This window comes from Rhipicephalus microplus, chromosome 3 (genome assembly GCF_043290135.1).
Source record: "Rhipicephalus microplus isolate Deutch F79 chromosome 3, USDA_Rmic, whole genome shotgun sequence".
NCBI lineage: Eukaryota > Metazoa > Arthropoda > Arachnida > Ixodida > Ixodidae > Rhipicephalus > Rhipicephalus microplus.
The window spans coordinates 236,610,296-236,624,965 of NC_134702.1; the positions used below are offsets into that span (position 1 = coordinate 236,610,296).

The 14,670-nt window shown below is 48.7% G+C and overlaps 1 protein-coding gene across 2 annotated transcripts in view; it reads left to right on the plus strand.

Moving 5' to 3' along the window:
* LOC142803526 (uncharacterized) overlaps positions 1 to 14,670 on the plus strand; it is a 135,154-nt gene that overhangs the window by 88,739 nt on the left and 31,745 nt on the right. For both annotated transcript variants that reach the window (XM_075888654.1, XM_075888655.1), the window contains exon 5: positions 13,872 to 13,925. In XM_075888654.1, the coding sequence (XP_075744769.1) occupies positions 13,872 to 13,925 (54 nt within the window). The remainder of the gene's footprint in view (positions 1 to 13,871; positions 13,926 to 14,670) is intronic.

The following is a 14,670-nucleotide window of genomic DNA, read 5'->3' on the forward strand; positions in this document are numbered from 1 at the left end:
GGGATCCTTGCGCTGCTCGGCTGGCATGTCGGTGATGCTCAGCGACGACGAGTCGCAGATGGCAGTTGGCAAGCAGGCAAGATCAGGAGGCAGCGGAGAACGGGATAGGGCATCGGCGTCTGAATGTCTGCGTCCTGAGTGATAAACATCATGGATGTCGTATTCCTGAAGACGTAAAGCCCATCGAACGAGATGGTCAGTAGGGTCTTTCATGGACGCTAGCCAGCATAAGGCATGGTGATCTGTGACATCAAACTGGCGTCCGTAAAGGTAAGTGCGAAATTTTCCTATAGCCCAAATGATAGCAAAGCACTCCTTTTCTGTGGCGGAATAGTTGGACTCTGCCTTCATTAAGGTACGGCTGGCATAGGCGACAACGTACTCTTCGCAGCCATCCTTGCGTTGAGCGAGAATGGCACCGAGGCCGACACGGCTAGCATCCGTGTGAACTTCAGTAGGTGCATTGGGATCGAAGTGGCGGAGAACTGGTGGAGACTGAGTAGCCGGCGCGGCATCGTGAATGCGACATCGCAATGGTAATTCCAGCCCGAGAGGTCCACGCTACTGGAAAGAAGCTGAGTTAGGGGGGCGATTAAGGAAGCAAGATTGCGGATGAAACCCCGAAAATACGAGCACAAGCCTACGAAGCTATGCAGCTCCTTTAGGGTGGTAGGCTTGGGGTACTCGGCAATGGCACGCAGTTTGGCAGGGCCCGGCGATATTCCTTCTTTCGAGACGACGTGGCCGAGAATTGTGAGCTTGCGGGTGCAAAAATGACATTTTTTAAGTCCAGTTGCAACCCGGCTGTTGTAAGGCACCGGAGAACTTGTTCCAGATGGGACAGATGAGTTTCGAAATTTGCAGAGAAGACCAGTATGCCATCTAAATAGCAAATACAGATGTTCCGTTTAAGTCCCCTGAGGACACTGTCCGTCATCCTTTCAAACGTCGCCAGCGCGTTGCAAAGACCGAGGGGCATTACAGTTAATTCATATAAGCCGTCAGGGGTCACAAACGCCGTTTTTGGACGGTCTGGTTCGGCCATTGGCACTTGCCAATATCCTGAGCGCAAATCCAGTGAAGAGAAAAACTCCGCACCTTGAAGGCAATCCAGGGCGTCATCAATGCGTGGCAGGGGATAAACATCTTTGCATATGATCTTGTTTAGTCGACGATAATCCACGCAAAACCTTATGGAGCCATTTTTTTCGCACGACGACCACTGGAAAAACACAAAGACTGTGAGTGTTGAAGGACAACACGTTGGAGCTTCTCATCGACGTGTTGAGTGATGACGTCACGCTCAGCCTGAGAGACGCAGTAGGGGCGCTGGCGAAGTGGATTATGATGACCGGTGTCTATATGGTGAGCGACAACTGACGTGCGTCCCAAGGGAGGTTGTCCGTGGTCGAAGGAGGTGCGGAAACGGTCAAGTAGTTTACTGAGCTGATTGCGCTGGTCTTGCGTATGTCCGGTGTCGACGCTGCGCGACAGAACGTCTTTGTCAGGTAGTGAGGGTGCGGTGGCATCCGTGACAGCATCCACGGACATCGGCGTCGTATCGGAAGGGGCATCGAAAGGAAAGATGGCATCATAAGCGTCAAGATGCCCAATACATTCGCCATGTATTAGGGTAGCGGGACAAGGGAACAGATCGCACACGTACACGGCACTAGAACCATCGGCAAGCGTTATGACCACAAACGGGACGTCAAGGTTTCGGCGACGAGCGCATTCTGGCGACGGTATCAAGAGGGCAGTTGAGTCAGGGACGGAGTTGCATAAAATAGACACCACGGCGACCGAAAAAGCAGAGATGACGACGGCAGTAGCGACGGTAACCTTTTTAGGTGAGCAAGGGAGATCTATGAATGTCGTGCTGAACAAAAACAAAACGAGTTGTGCTCGGGCGCAGTCGACAACTGCATGATAAGCGGAAAGAAAGTTCCATTTCAGGATGATTTCATGAGACGCATGCGAAAGGACGACCAATTAAACGATGTACAGACCCCCTGAATCACAATACGAGCAGTGCATGTGGCAGAAGGCTGGACGTGCTGCGAACTTGCTGCGCGTAAGGAAATATCAACCAGTGGAGTCGTCACTTTTTGCAGTTTGCGGCATAACCCTTCAATGATTACACAAATGGTGGCACCTGTGTCGACAAGAGCAGTTGTGGCAAAATCGTCCACAAACACGGCAATCTTGTTAGGGGCCGAAAGATGAGGCCTTGAAAATTCCGTCGATGGCGCAGCTCTTGCCTCGGGAACTGCGACAGTTAGTTTTCCTCCTGGGCATGGTTGGAACGGCGAAGCATGGGAGAAGGAGACCGAAGACGGGGTGAAGGAGATCGACATGGGCTGAAGTCTGGTCGTCGTGAGCGGGGTCAGGTGCATCAGGTGTAACATGTGATTCTGGTTGCTGAGGAACGTTACCGGAATGTTGAGCCTCATTAAAATAGAATCTACGGCGACGACAGTAGCGCTGACATGCCCTGGAATACCACAGTTGTAGCAGACAGGCCGGTTATGCGGAATACGCCAAGAACTAACAGGTGCTCGAAGGGGTGAGAAGGGTTGATTTACCGGATAAACTGAAACGGGCGACCTGTAGTAGATGGTGGCCGGACTGTATGAAGGGAGCGGCGGTTGGGCAGGAGGTCGACGGACGGCTTCTGCATAAGTCAGTGGTGCAGTACCTGATATTGGGGACGTGGGCGAAGGGAGAGCCTCGGCAACTTGCGTCTGAATAGCACGGCGAAGTGAGTGGTTCAGTTCTGTGGGGGTGTCGTTGATCGTGGCCACAAGAGCTGTCGAGAAACTTCTTCGCGGATGTACTGTTTAATTTGAGGCATCACGGTGTATTCGGGGCCACTTCTTTGGCACTCCAAAGCGAAATATCTGCTGTTTGCGTATTACCGCGACGTGTAGATATTCGCTGCTCGCGCAGCTCATCAAAACTTCGACAGAGCGTAATCATGGCCGTGACAGTCTGTGGGTCTTTGGCCACAAGCATATGAAAAGCGTCGTCATAAATTCCTTTCATTATATGCTTTATTATATCAGCCTCCGTCATCCTCGCATCCACTCGCCTACAGAGGCTGATCACATCCTCAATGTAGCTCATGAAGCTCTCACCGTTTCGCTGAAATCGTCCCCGCAGGCCAAGTTCAGCGTGAAGCTTGCGCATAGCTGGACGACTGAAAAACAAGGTCACGGTCCCTTTGAAAACCGGCCAGGTGGGGATGTCGGCTTGGTGATTGGTGAACCATAGGTTGGCCAAATCTGTCAGGTAGAAGATGACGCGAGTCAGCTTCGCAGGGTCATCCCACTTTTTAATCGCGCTGGCACGCTCGTACTCTGCCAGCTAGTTCTCGACATCATGATCTTCAGTGCCCTTGTAGACCGGTGGGCCACGCAGACGAAGTACGCCAGGGAACATGACAGGCGGCGACGTGGAAGAGGCTTGTGGGGGATCGACACGCTCAGTCATTGTGGAATCAGATGGTAACTTACAGCTGTGGAGCTCCAGGATGTTACCCAGCATGTTTCCACCAAATGCAACGAGCGAGTGCACGTAAAAACACTTGTTATTAATCAAGAAGCGTTAGCCGCAACAAACTGGTACAGGCAGGAACCCGGCAGGTACGAGCCACACGGATGTCAACGTCTTCTTTCACGCTGGCACAGAGCTGGCGCCACTCTGCCAGGGTACAATATATATATATATATATATATATATATATATATATATATATATATATATATATATATATATATACAGTAAAGCCAAGGAGAATGTATACAGGAAGTTATGTGAACCAATGGATGGTAAATAAGAAGAAAAGTGGGTGAAAAAATAACCAGCCGTGAGTAGGCATCGAACCTACGACCTTCCAATAACGCGTTAGATGCTCTAACCACTGAGCTATCACAGCGGCCTGTGATAGCTCAGTGGTTAGAGCATCGAACGCGTTATTGGAAGGTCGTAGGTTCGATTCCTGCTCACGGCTGGTTATTTTTTCACCCACTTTTCTATCTTCTTATTTACATTCCATTGGTTCTAATAACTTCCCCTATACATTCCTCTGCATTAATGTCTGTTAGATCTCATTATTATTGTGTCAAAACACGGGAAAACGAGTCCTTAGGTATACACTTTTTTCCGTTATAAATAAATAAATAAATAAATATATATATATATATATATATATATATATATATATTGCTACGTGCCAGTGCATGGAGCTGAAGAAGAGGAAGCGGATAGACTGGCACGAGCTAATCTGTGGAGCTGCGTAAGCGGCCTCGCTATGTGCGCAAAATTTTTCACGAAGCGTCGGAAGTAGGAGCATAGTCCAATAAAGCTGCGTACATCCTTCGCAGATCGTGGTACAGGAAAGTTTTTGACGGCGCTGATTTTTGCCGGGTCTGGTTGTACACCGTTGGCGTCTACTAAATGGCCAAGCACTGTGATTTGATGGCGTCCAAAGTGACATTTGGACGAGTTGAGCTGCAGGCCAGCGCGACGGAAGATTCCCAGGATGGCTGAGAGGCGCTCTATGTGAGTTTCAAACGTTGGTGAAAAGACGATGACGTCGTCCAAGTAGCACAAACATGTGGACCATTTGAATCCTCTGAGCAGGGAGTCCATCATTCGTTCGAAGGTGGCTGGAGCGTTACAAAGGCCGAAGGGCATGACCTTGAACTGATACAGGCCATCGGGGGTGATGAATGCCGTCTTTTCACGGTCCATTTCATCTACCTCTATCTGCCAGTAGCCGGAACGAAGGTCTATGGAGGAAAAATAGTGGGACCCATAGAGGCAATCAAGCGCATCATCTATTCGTGGCAGAGGGTAGACGTCTTTTTTGGTAATTTTGTTTAGGTGTCGATAATCCACACAGAAACGCCATGCACCGTCTTTCTTGCGGACTAGCACTACAGGAGAAGCCCAAGGACTGCAAGATGGCTCAATGATGTCCTTGGCGAGCATTTTGTCGACCTCACTTTGGATGATGTGACGCTCGGCCGCCGACACCCGATATGGGCGCCTATGAATAGGATGATCATTACCAGTGTTTATGCGGTGGCTCATACCGGTAGCTTTCCCCAACGGACGGCCGCTGATGTCAAATACGTCAATGTAGGACAGCAGAACCCGGTGGAGCTCATCAGTCTGCTGCGGTGTTAAGTTGGAAGCGATCATCGAAGTAATAGCGCTGTCGGAGCAAGTGGCAGACTGATGTTGAGCGTGGGGTTCAGAAGGGGCGGCCATCGCGAAAACATCTACCGCATTGTCTTCTAAGGTGCAGAGCAACGCTAAAGACATCCCTTGCGGCAAAACTTGAGGTGTCAAGCTAAAGTTGACAACTGGGAGGCACGTAGAATTTCCTGCGACGGACAGAATGGTGTGCGGTAATGTAATGCCACGGCTTATGAGAACATCGGTGATAGGGGTCAGAACATAGTCGCCGTCGGGAACTGGTGGTACTGAGACGAGCTCTATGTAGGTCAGTGTCTGTGGAGGGAGGCGCGCGTGTCCCGTTGTGCAGAGGCGACTCGGCCGTTGTGTAAGAGGTTCTGTTGCGGGCAAGTGTAGACGGAGCGTACTGGTCGAACAGTCTATGAGGGCAGAATGCGCGGATAGGAAGTCGAGGCCTAAGATTACGTCGTGGGGGCATTTATCAAGGACGGTGAAGAGAACAAATGTGTGTCGATCCGCAATGCTCACACGAGCGGAGCACATTCCAACGATCGATGCTATGCCACCATCCGCAACACGGACGAACTGGGTGGTCGCAGGTGTGAGAACCTTCTTGAGCTTGCGGCGAAAATCACTCGTCATCACGGAAAGTTGGGCGCCGGTGTCGACAAGAGCAGTGACATGTAGGCCGTCTACTTGTACGTCTATGAGGTTCCGTTTTGTCGGTATCGTCAAAAGAGGATTTTCGGTCAGTCCGAGCGATGCAGCGCCACCTCCGGGGGCTGCAACGCTTAGTTTTCCGTCGGAGAACCTCGTGGGAAGGCGGGGGAAGATGGTCGGCGGGGCTGTGGAGAACGAGACTGGCGACGTTGGGGGGATGGAGAGCGGGAGTAGCGGCGTTCAGAAGCAGGTTCCTGGGCAAAATGGTCGCGGTTGGTCTCATGGCGATAGGCAGGACGTGCATATAAGGGACGAGAGGACGGTTGTGCAGGAGGACCCCAGCGACTTCTGCAATGGCGAGAAATGTGCCCGATTCTGTGACACGAGAAGCATATCGGCTTGTCATCGTGTGTTCGCCATGCGGACGGATTACGGAACGTTGAGGGAGAGCCGGTCGGGAAGGGACGTGCAGGCGTGTATCGGGGCTGGTAGTCGGTGCGGGTAGGCGGTGCGGGTAGGCGGTGAGATAGAGTGAATTCCCAAGCTGGCGATTTCCTGCCGGACGACTGCTTGAATGAGAGGCAACGTAACTGGCGGAGAGGGGTCAGGGGACGTTGTTCCCACCTTAGCTGGAGCAGCCGCTTCAAGCTCCCGCCTGACGATTCGCGTCAAGTTGTCACAGTTGTCTGGTGGATGATATGTGTCGAGACATGAGGACGTCGCAGTGGTGTTCGGGAGGCGCTGGAACTGATGGGAGATGCGTCTGCTTTTAGCTTGTTGGAACCGGCGGCATTTTCGAATGATGGCATCAACAGACGACACATTGTTGAATACCAACAAGTTGAACGCATCGTCGGCGATACCCTTTAGGATATGGGCAACTTTTTCAGGTTCAGACATATTTTCGTCAGCTTGGCGACATAGTGAAAGGACAGCCTGAATATAACCGATGTAGGGCTCCGTGGAAGATTGTGCGCGAGTCGACAACTCATTTTTCGCAGCTTCACGACGACCAGAGATGTTGCCAAAAAGCTCACGGATCTTTGCCTTGAAGCTGTCCCAGCTTGTTATGTCATGCTCGTGGTTATCAAACCAAACACGAGGTGTTCCGTCGAGATAAAAGATGACGTTTGCCAGCATAAGAGTGGGATCCCACCTGTAAGTGGCGCTGACGCGTTCGTAGAGGCGTAGCCACTGGTCAACGTCGGAACCCTCGCTGCCCGAGAACACGCCGGGGTCTTTGAGCGCGGGAAGCGTCACGAATGTTGTTGCGGGCGCTGGGTTGACAGGTCGGGCAGAAGGGGGAGCGACCGGAGAGGATGTAGCCGAGTCTTGGGTGGTCATGTTGTAAGCCGCGAGTGAGCGTCCGCTTCGGAGTTCCGTGGCGAGGACGGGGATCGCACAACTCCACCAAATATGTTACGTGAAGGAGACTGACTCAGAGGGGTAGTCACCGATGTATTTACAGACGGTTAGGCGAGCAGCGCCAGCCACACAGATTAGCTCGTGCCAGTCTATCCGCTTCCTCTTCTTCAGCTCCATGCACTGGCACGTAGCAATATATATATATATATATGTATATATATATATATATATATATATATATATATATATATATATATATATATATATATAGCTAGAAAAACAAATCAGAAGAAACAATTCCAAAGTAACCGGCCAGACATTTAAACCAGCGACCTCTTGCTTCTAAGAGCTGCCTTAGAGAACACTAACACGTGCCACCATTGCATCTGCATAGTCAGTGCGCTATTTATAACGCCATGTACTACTGGCGGTTCGCGGATCTCAAAGGAAGTTGACCATGTTCTATATCACAGACTGCTCCAACATTTTCTTTCCAGCTGCAAAATGGCCTTGAGACGTGCACGAAGTGGTGGTGCACGCGATGAGGAAAAAAAAGAGAAACCGTTGCGCTACACGCCACCGCAAGACACGAGAGGCAGAGCGGTCGCCCGACATGCACAGTTTGAAATAAAAAGAAAGAAGTATCTCAAACACGGGGCAGTACTGCGGCTTCTTGACGTCGGCAGTGCCTTTGGTGGACTTCCTCACATGATGATCGAGGCATATCTGTATTGGTTCAACCTGAACAGATGACTGGGCGAATAAATTTCCGCCTTCTGGACAGAAACAGCTTTCCAGAGCGTGGTTTACGACAGCTAAGCTAGCCTAGAAATATGAGTGGCGTCCCACAGAGCATGGTGATCAGCCCTTTCCTGTTCAATATGGCTCTCGTGGGCCTTCACGCCTCACTGCCACTGGACGGTCACTTCCTTGTTCATTGTTACATATAGGCCGACGTCGGGGCGCCATGGACGCGACGGCTGAGCACGTCCATGTCTTGCATTCGGTGTTTGCTGCAACGGCATAGTTTTGCTTAGCAGCATCGCTTTAGTGTGTCTGCAGCCCAGACTCAGGCCATGCTGGTTCATCCACTGCCCACTATTCGGCGCTACACCAAGCAGCTGAGGATTGCCGATCACCTATAACCTTGGCAGAACGTGGTCAAGTATCAGGATTTGTCATTGACCAGCGGCTCACGTGTATTTTCAGGTGTTCCGTTAAGTGGGCGCTTCAACTCAACTAAGCTGCCAAAACAGTGGTGCTGCTCTGTGTCCTTCCATTCATCACTCTCTCACAAGCTGGGAGAGAACAACCTTGGTGCAGTGCCTCTAGCTGCTATCGAAAGCATTCTGGGGCTTCCAAAGTACTCGCCGATTGCAGCAACGCGGGAAGAGGCTGCTGAATAGTTGCACTTAGTGACATAGCGCGAAGAAACCTAAAGGCACACCTACCGCATTCATTGTGCTCCACGTGGCAGAGGCTTAATGTCCAGACTTCGCAGCCAGCTGTACTCATGAATAGGTGACCATTGCCTGTTATACGACCAGGTGATCGAATTGTGCCAATAGCCACACATGCATGGCCTGCGGACATCCATCTCTTGTTCTGTAGGCATACCAAACGGCGGACACCGGCTGCTGCCCAGCGACAGGCTGCTGCCTTCAAGTTCTGCAAGCAGCTGGCAGGAAAGGCACTGGTGCTCATGTATGGGTCACACCGGCTATCGCATCTGCCGCTGCAGCCTGCACCATCCGAACTATGGCAGTTATCCCACAATGTCGTTAGTTATACGCTGCGAGCTCCACCGTACCAGTGCTAGTGGGTCTCCATATCACGCGACGCCCTGGCTCAGGACCCTCTTGAACAGCCAGAGGCAGTGCTTTGAGACTCGAAGCCAGCGTAGAGAACCTCATGAACCACCAATAATCCGGGTCCTAGCTAAGGTCCAAGTTCGCCGCATTGGCTACTGCGGTGGTTTCCGTCTCCTTTCATGGGGAATTTCGTTTCGTTTGATTCGTTCTCTGCCGGCTGCTATTTGAGTCCAAAGGACAGTATGGCTTACGTTTCTCAGTACTTTCAGTGCAAGGCCTCAATACCTCTATCTTGTTGCAATGTACACGGTAGCAAGCCCACTGTCCAGAACTAGTTAACCTCTTGCCGTCTCCTTTAAGGAAGAATTCTTTAAGGTAGAGCCATGTCCTCTGTTTATAGGGCACGAGGCCTAACACTGAAGGCGCGAGCACTGAAATCGGTGGGAAGTACATGGTTGGATTACGTGATCTCGCCTCGCTCCCGTGGAGGAGAGCTGGCGGTTGCATGCATTGTTTTACCGCGACTTCGAGGTACTTTATTTTGACAGCAACATTGTTTTCCTCCCACTTCGTGTGTGAGGACTTCTGCAGATTACGCAATGCGGAAAGCTTTAGTAAAATATAGCGGCGGCATGCCACAGTGCGCTACGTACGCGATTCTGCTGTCATGCCACTGGCAGTGGCACTGTCAGCATCCTTTTTGTTGTTGTGTTTCTTATCAATCATGAATGTAAGCACAGACCATAAATGTTCTTATAAACGCCTGACGTTTCAGTTTTCGCACGAGAGCCCCATTCACAACAAAAAAAGGAATGTGCAAACAGTTAGATTATGTATATTTATTATAGTTTGTAGGGACGTCAATGTGGGCGAAGTTGCCGTCATCACATTCAAAAATGTGCACAGTTATCTTAATTGCCAGAGAGTGTCAGCGAGTATAGCCCAGAAGCCCAGTTCATTTCTCATAATTTTTGTTATTTTGAGATTACGCTGGTCTATTATGTGGCCGGTTGCTTCTGCGCGTTCGGCCAGTGCCTTCAACGAAACCTCCTTTCTTTAATCATACATGTGCAGCTCCAGTCTTCGCTTAAGGCGCGGAGCCGTGCTTCCTATTAGGGCTGCAGAAATGGCACCTTTTCTTTCCTCAACCTTCTATTTCTTTGATTTAGCTTACTTCTCTCGCCAAGGTATCTTTTACTGCAGTCTGCACCACCACCATCCTCCTCTCCGGGTGTCTGTCCCCATGTCTGTACTGGACCCCGCGAGTTCCCAACCACCAGAAGCCCCCCCCCCCCCTCCCCCAATTTTTTCATGAGGAAAAATTTGAGGGGGGGGGACAGGCTTTTGGCGCACACAATATCGGTCTATACTAGTCTACATATGCTTGCCCGGGCTCAGCTATTAACAAAATGGTGCCCCCTGCGCAAGAAATTGCGGCCAACGCTCCTGCCGTGCGTGACTGCAGCTCACAGGGTTGCTTGCTTAGGTATTACATTTGTAGTATGGACCTATAGCCACTGTCACTTCCTCTCAATCTTGTTTTGATCAGCAGTCTTGAAATATCACACAGCTTGTAAATGAAGCTGAAAAAAAAAAACGGGACACTGGCAAGTTTACTGATACATGGTTTCACCGTTTAGATCACAGTACGCAAAACCTCGAAACATGCTCATGCAAGGGCGTGAATTGATACTGCAGATGATCACATTTTTATATCACAATTTTCCCCTTCGTAGAACCTCTGGAGCTGAACCCATTTGTCGTAATTTTTCCTCCTGCGTGGCTCGATGGCGAGCGAATGTGCAACGTATGACCACCGTAGACCATTTCAGCAATAAATAGGGAGTTTTAGAATAGCGCACTGTTAGCCCCTGTGGTGCGGTCACTGCCATTACGCATGCGTTGTAACGCGAGTCGGCGTTCGCGTTTGTGGACCACACGTAAAAAATCCGAAATTGCGTGCGGTGATGGCGGCCCGCATGTGGCCCGCAAGTGCTGGTTTCGAAGCTACGTTGTCACTGCGATTGTGCGTGGCAGATCGCAGTAGAGCAAACGCTATTCTAAAACTCATATGGCGCCCGCTACGCCCGCAGCGATTACAAACGGTATTCTAAAGCTCCGTAATTTCAGGATCATGCCACAACGAAAAGTTACGACTCTGATTGAAGAACGCATGTGCGTGTTTCTAACGTTTGACCAGAATGATAACAGAAAGGTTGCGGCTGCATATGGCTGTAACAATGCTGTGTTGCTTCCCACAAAGCGCGGAATCCGTTTGCGCTGCGCTTCGTAGGGCTATGTGAACTTAACAAAAATTTAATGTGCGCATGTTTGTCATGTCAATAGTGGCCCGTCTTTAAATAAAAACCTGCAATGACTGAAGTAGCTTGGTTGAGCACATTTCTAGCAGCAAAGATGAGTGAATTTACTCTTTATGCCCACTTGATGCTTAAATTGGACACGGAATGAATCATCACTTTTTACAGAGTCGGCGCGCCCGGCCACAGGGTTTTCATTTATGGGGTCATAAAGGACGACACGGACAGTCAGGCGTTATGAGGAACTTGACCCTTTTCTGGAGAAGTTATTTAGCACTTCCTACAGTCAGGGAAGAAGCTGCAGCAGTATTTTACTGATTTCGGTATGTGAACTACAAGAAAAAACGGAAAATAAACTCCCAAACAGATGCGGGCAGTGTGCGAGAAGACGGCGGAAAAATCTAACTACAAGCGCCACAGCTATCCCCTCTCACGGTGCGGCCACGGTATGTCACCGCGCCCAATATTACCCCGGTTCACCGGCTGACACGCTACGGATATTTATAAACAACCATATGGCCAATCTCTCTCTCTCTCTCTCTCTTTATATATATATATATATATATATATATATATATATATATATATATATATATATATATATATATATATATATATATATATATATATATATATATATATATATATATATATATATATATATATATCCTAACTAGAGGCTGCTGGATGCAAAGGATTGCCGAGATATGTGAGCTTCGAACTTCACTTGAATTTGTATACCTCGAAGACGCAACTAGCTTCTCGACAAAATGATTCATTTCTTACTAAAATAGCACATAATACTCTATTTATGATTAGCCATTGCACAGAAACAAGTTTCATTTTAAGGGGCCCTGCAACAGTTTTTGAGCATGGTCAGAAAACGCTGCCGATCGGTAGTAGATGCTCTCGACAACACGCGAGAAAAATAATATAACGCAGCACGTGACCTGGAATTCACAATTCTTTTACAAATACAGCTAAAGATTGCTTTCTTTTCTTTCGACAAATCATGGAAGACGCTCAAATATCACTCGTAAAAAGGCTATCTGCCATCAGCTGATTTGAATACGGCGCAGTTGGTCGTTACAGAGATTGCCACTGGAGGCCGCTACTTGTCCATGCGTGCACGCAATGACAATGAAAAGGTCACGCATTCAATGAAAAGAAAAAAAAAGTGCTCAAGGTCACGAGGCGCGCGCGATGTTTTTCTTTACCCCAGCCATCCTTTTCTGCTTAGCTTCGAGTGCTTTCGTCGCGATGACAGAAGAGAGAATGCAATTGCAGCATGCGACAAATCTTCACTCGCACTGGATGAATTCTTAAACTTTTGCGGTGATGAATTCGTGAAACAATAAGCTCTTCAGTGAATTCATTCTATTGTTACTTGAAAAAGTGTTTCAGGGTCCGTCAACACTCAAAACTTCTGCATGGATGTACACTTCCAGGAAGCGTACTCTTTTAGGATGCGTCTGACATGACACTCAGGCGGCAAAGCAAGTGTTTTCTCTACCACTTTATGTTGGCTGTTTATTTCGCCGCTTCGTTGTGCCGTCAAGGCAAGTGGACTTTTGTTTTATGCGGTAGTACGCGTGGTTGAGATAATCTTAAGAACGTTTTGTTTTAAAGAAGCTTCATTTACGCAGTCGTATTCACTCTTGAGCTGAAGCCTCGCTCAACACCAGCCAACACAAGCCTCGCAGACACATCTATTGTCATTCCCAGCGGTCCTTAAGAAATTCACATAGACGATGGCGCCACGTGCGTTTGCTATATTCACTTTTGTTTGATTCGCTTTTCTCCCACAAAGCCTGGGTCAGGAATGCTCAGCGCAAACTGCGCCTCATTGTTCGGGAAGCTTCGCGATCATTGTGGGTTATTCCGCTAAGATTGCTCGCAGGACGCGAACACTTGAGATTATTCGAGAGCTTGCGCGAAGACCAGTGATAAGGCTGAAATATTCGGAGGCACTTGTATAAATTCGACCACGCTTCGCCTCTTGCAAGTTTCTCGCCGGCTGACGCTCTGTTCATCACTGTCTGTACCAGTGACTTGCTTCAATTTGACTTTTCTTATACGTGGTCACAAGTTCAGCCAAATAAACAGTTTAACCAGAACTTCCAGTCTGCTCCCTTCGTGTGTGTCACGACCTCCTGACAATATGCATATACATATGACTATCGATGTGAACATTTCAACGCCATAAGCGCGTTGTGATAAGTAAACAACTAGTGTGATAAGTAAAAAACAAGTATATTGTATATTGTGTATAAGTATATTGTGTATATTGTGTACGCAAGTATATTGTATATTGTGTATAAGTATAAGTATATTGTGTACGCACTTGTCCTCACGTCGTTCCATGTTTTAGTGGGCAATGAATGTGGTAATAGCTTAGACCACTCATCATCCTTCACCTCGTAAATATGCTTTGATTGTTTTTTTTCTTAGTGGGTAGCCCAAAATGTATTGCTAATTTCGCGCCACACATCTGTCACTTGTTACCTTCCAGGACCTGGAGATCAGGAACAAATTTAGGTGGAGCGAACTCATGAAACTCGTCCACGTGAGTAACATTTTTCTGATTAGTGATTTACTGCTACATATTTGTGACACATCAATGAATAATATTTCCGTAATTCTCAATTGTCTCGTAAAAATGACTTTTGAGTTAAATTCCCTGAGGATCCTTAACGAACCTGCTGACGCAGGACGGCAACAGGCTTTTCATGTTGACTGCTGGCATGTGCCTGCTGATGAATATTTCTCACGCACGCCACTTCTCACTTATTGTGTGTGACATCAAACAACTCAAACATGTCGTCACATTCGAAGCTCCATTTTGCTATCTTATCCGACGCTCGTTCTGAAGGAGGCCGAGAAGCATACTGATTTAGCGTACGCCAGCACTACGTTGGGTATGTTCGAGTCACCCGCTGCTATTTTCTGGGTTTCGCTTAGCTCGGCATGGTGAATATTTACAGCTAGAAGCAGTTCCCAGCGGAGCAAAAGAAAAGGTTAAGCAAATGACAACGCTGTCTAGTCACTGCATAATCTGCTAAGTTTTCAAGTGAACATACATTGCACCACGCAGGAGCGACAACTAACGATCAGTGTCAAGGCAAGAGTGGCATAACATTAGCGAACACAGAGCTGCTTCAAGGGGAATTCACAAGCAACTGCTGACTGCACTGTGTCGCAGTTCTTGCACCCCACCAACCTGTGTTTTCTTCTGAGTCGTCACTCAGGGATGCGCTTAAGGTGCATTTAGACTAGATAGACACGATACTGACACGAGCCAATCGAAGACA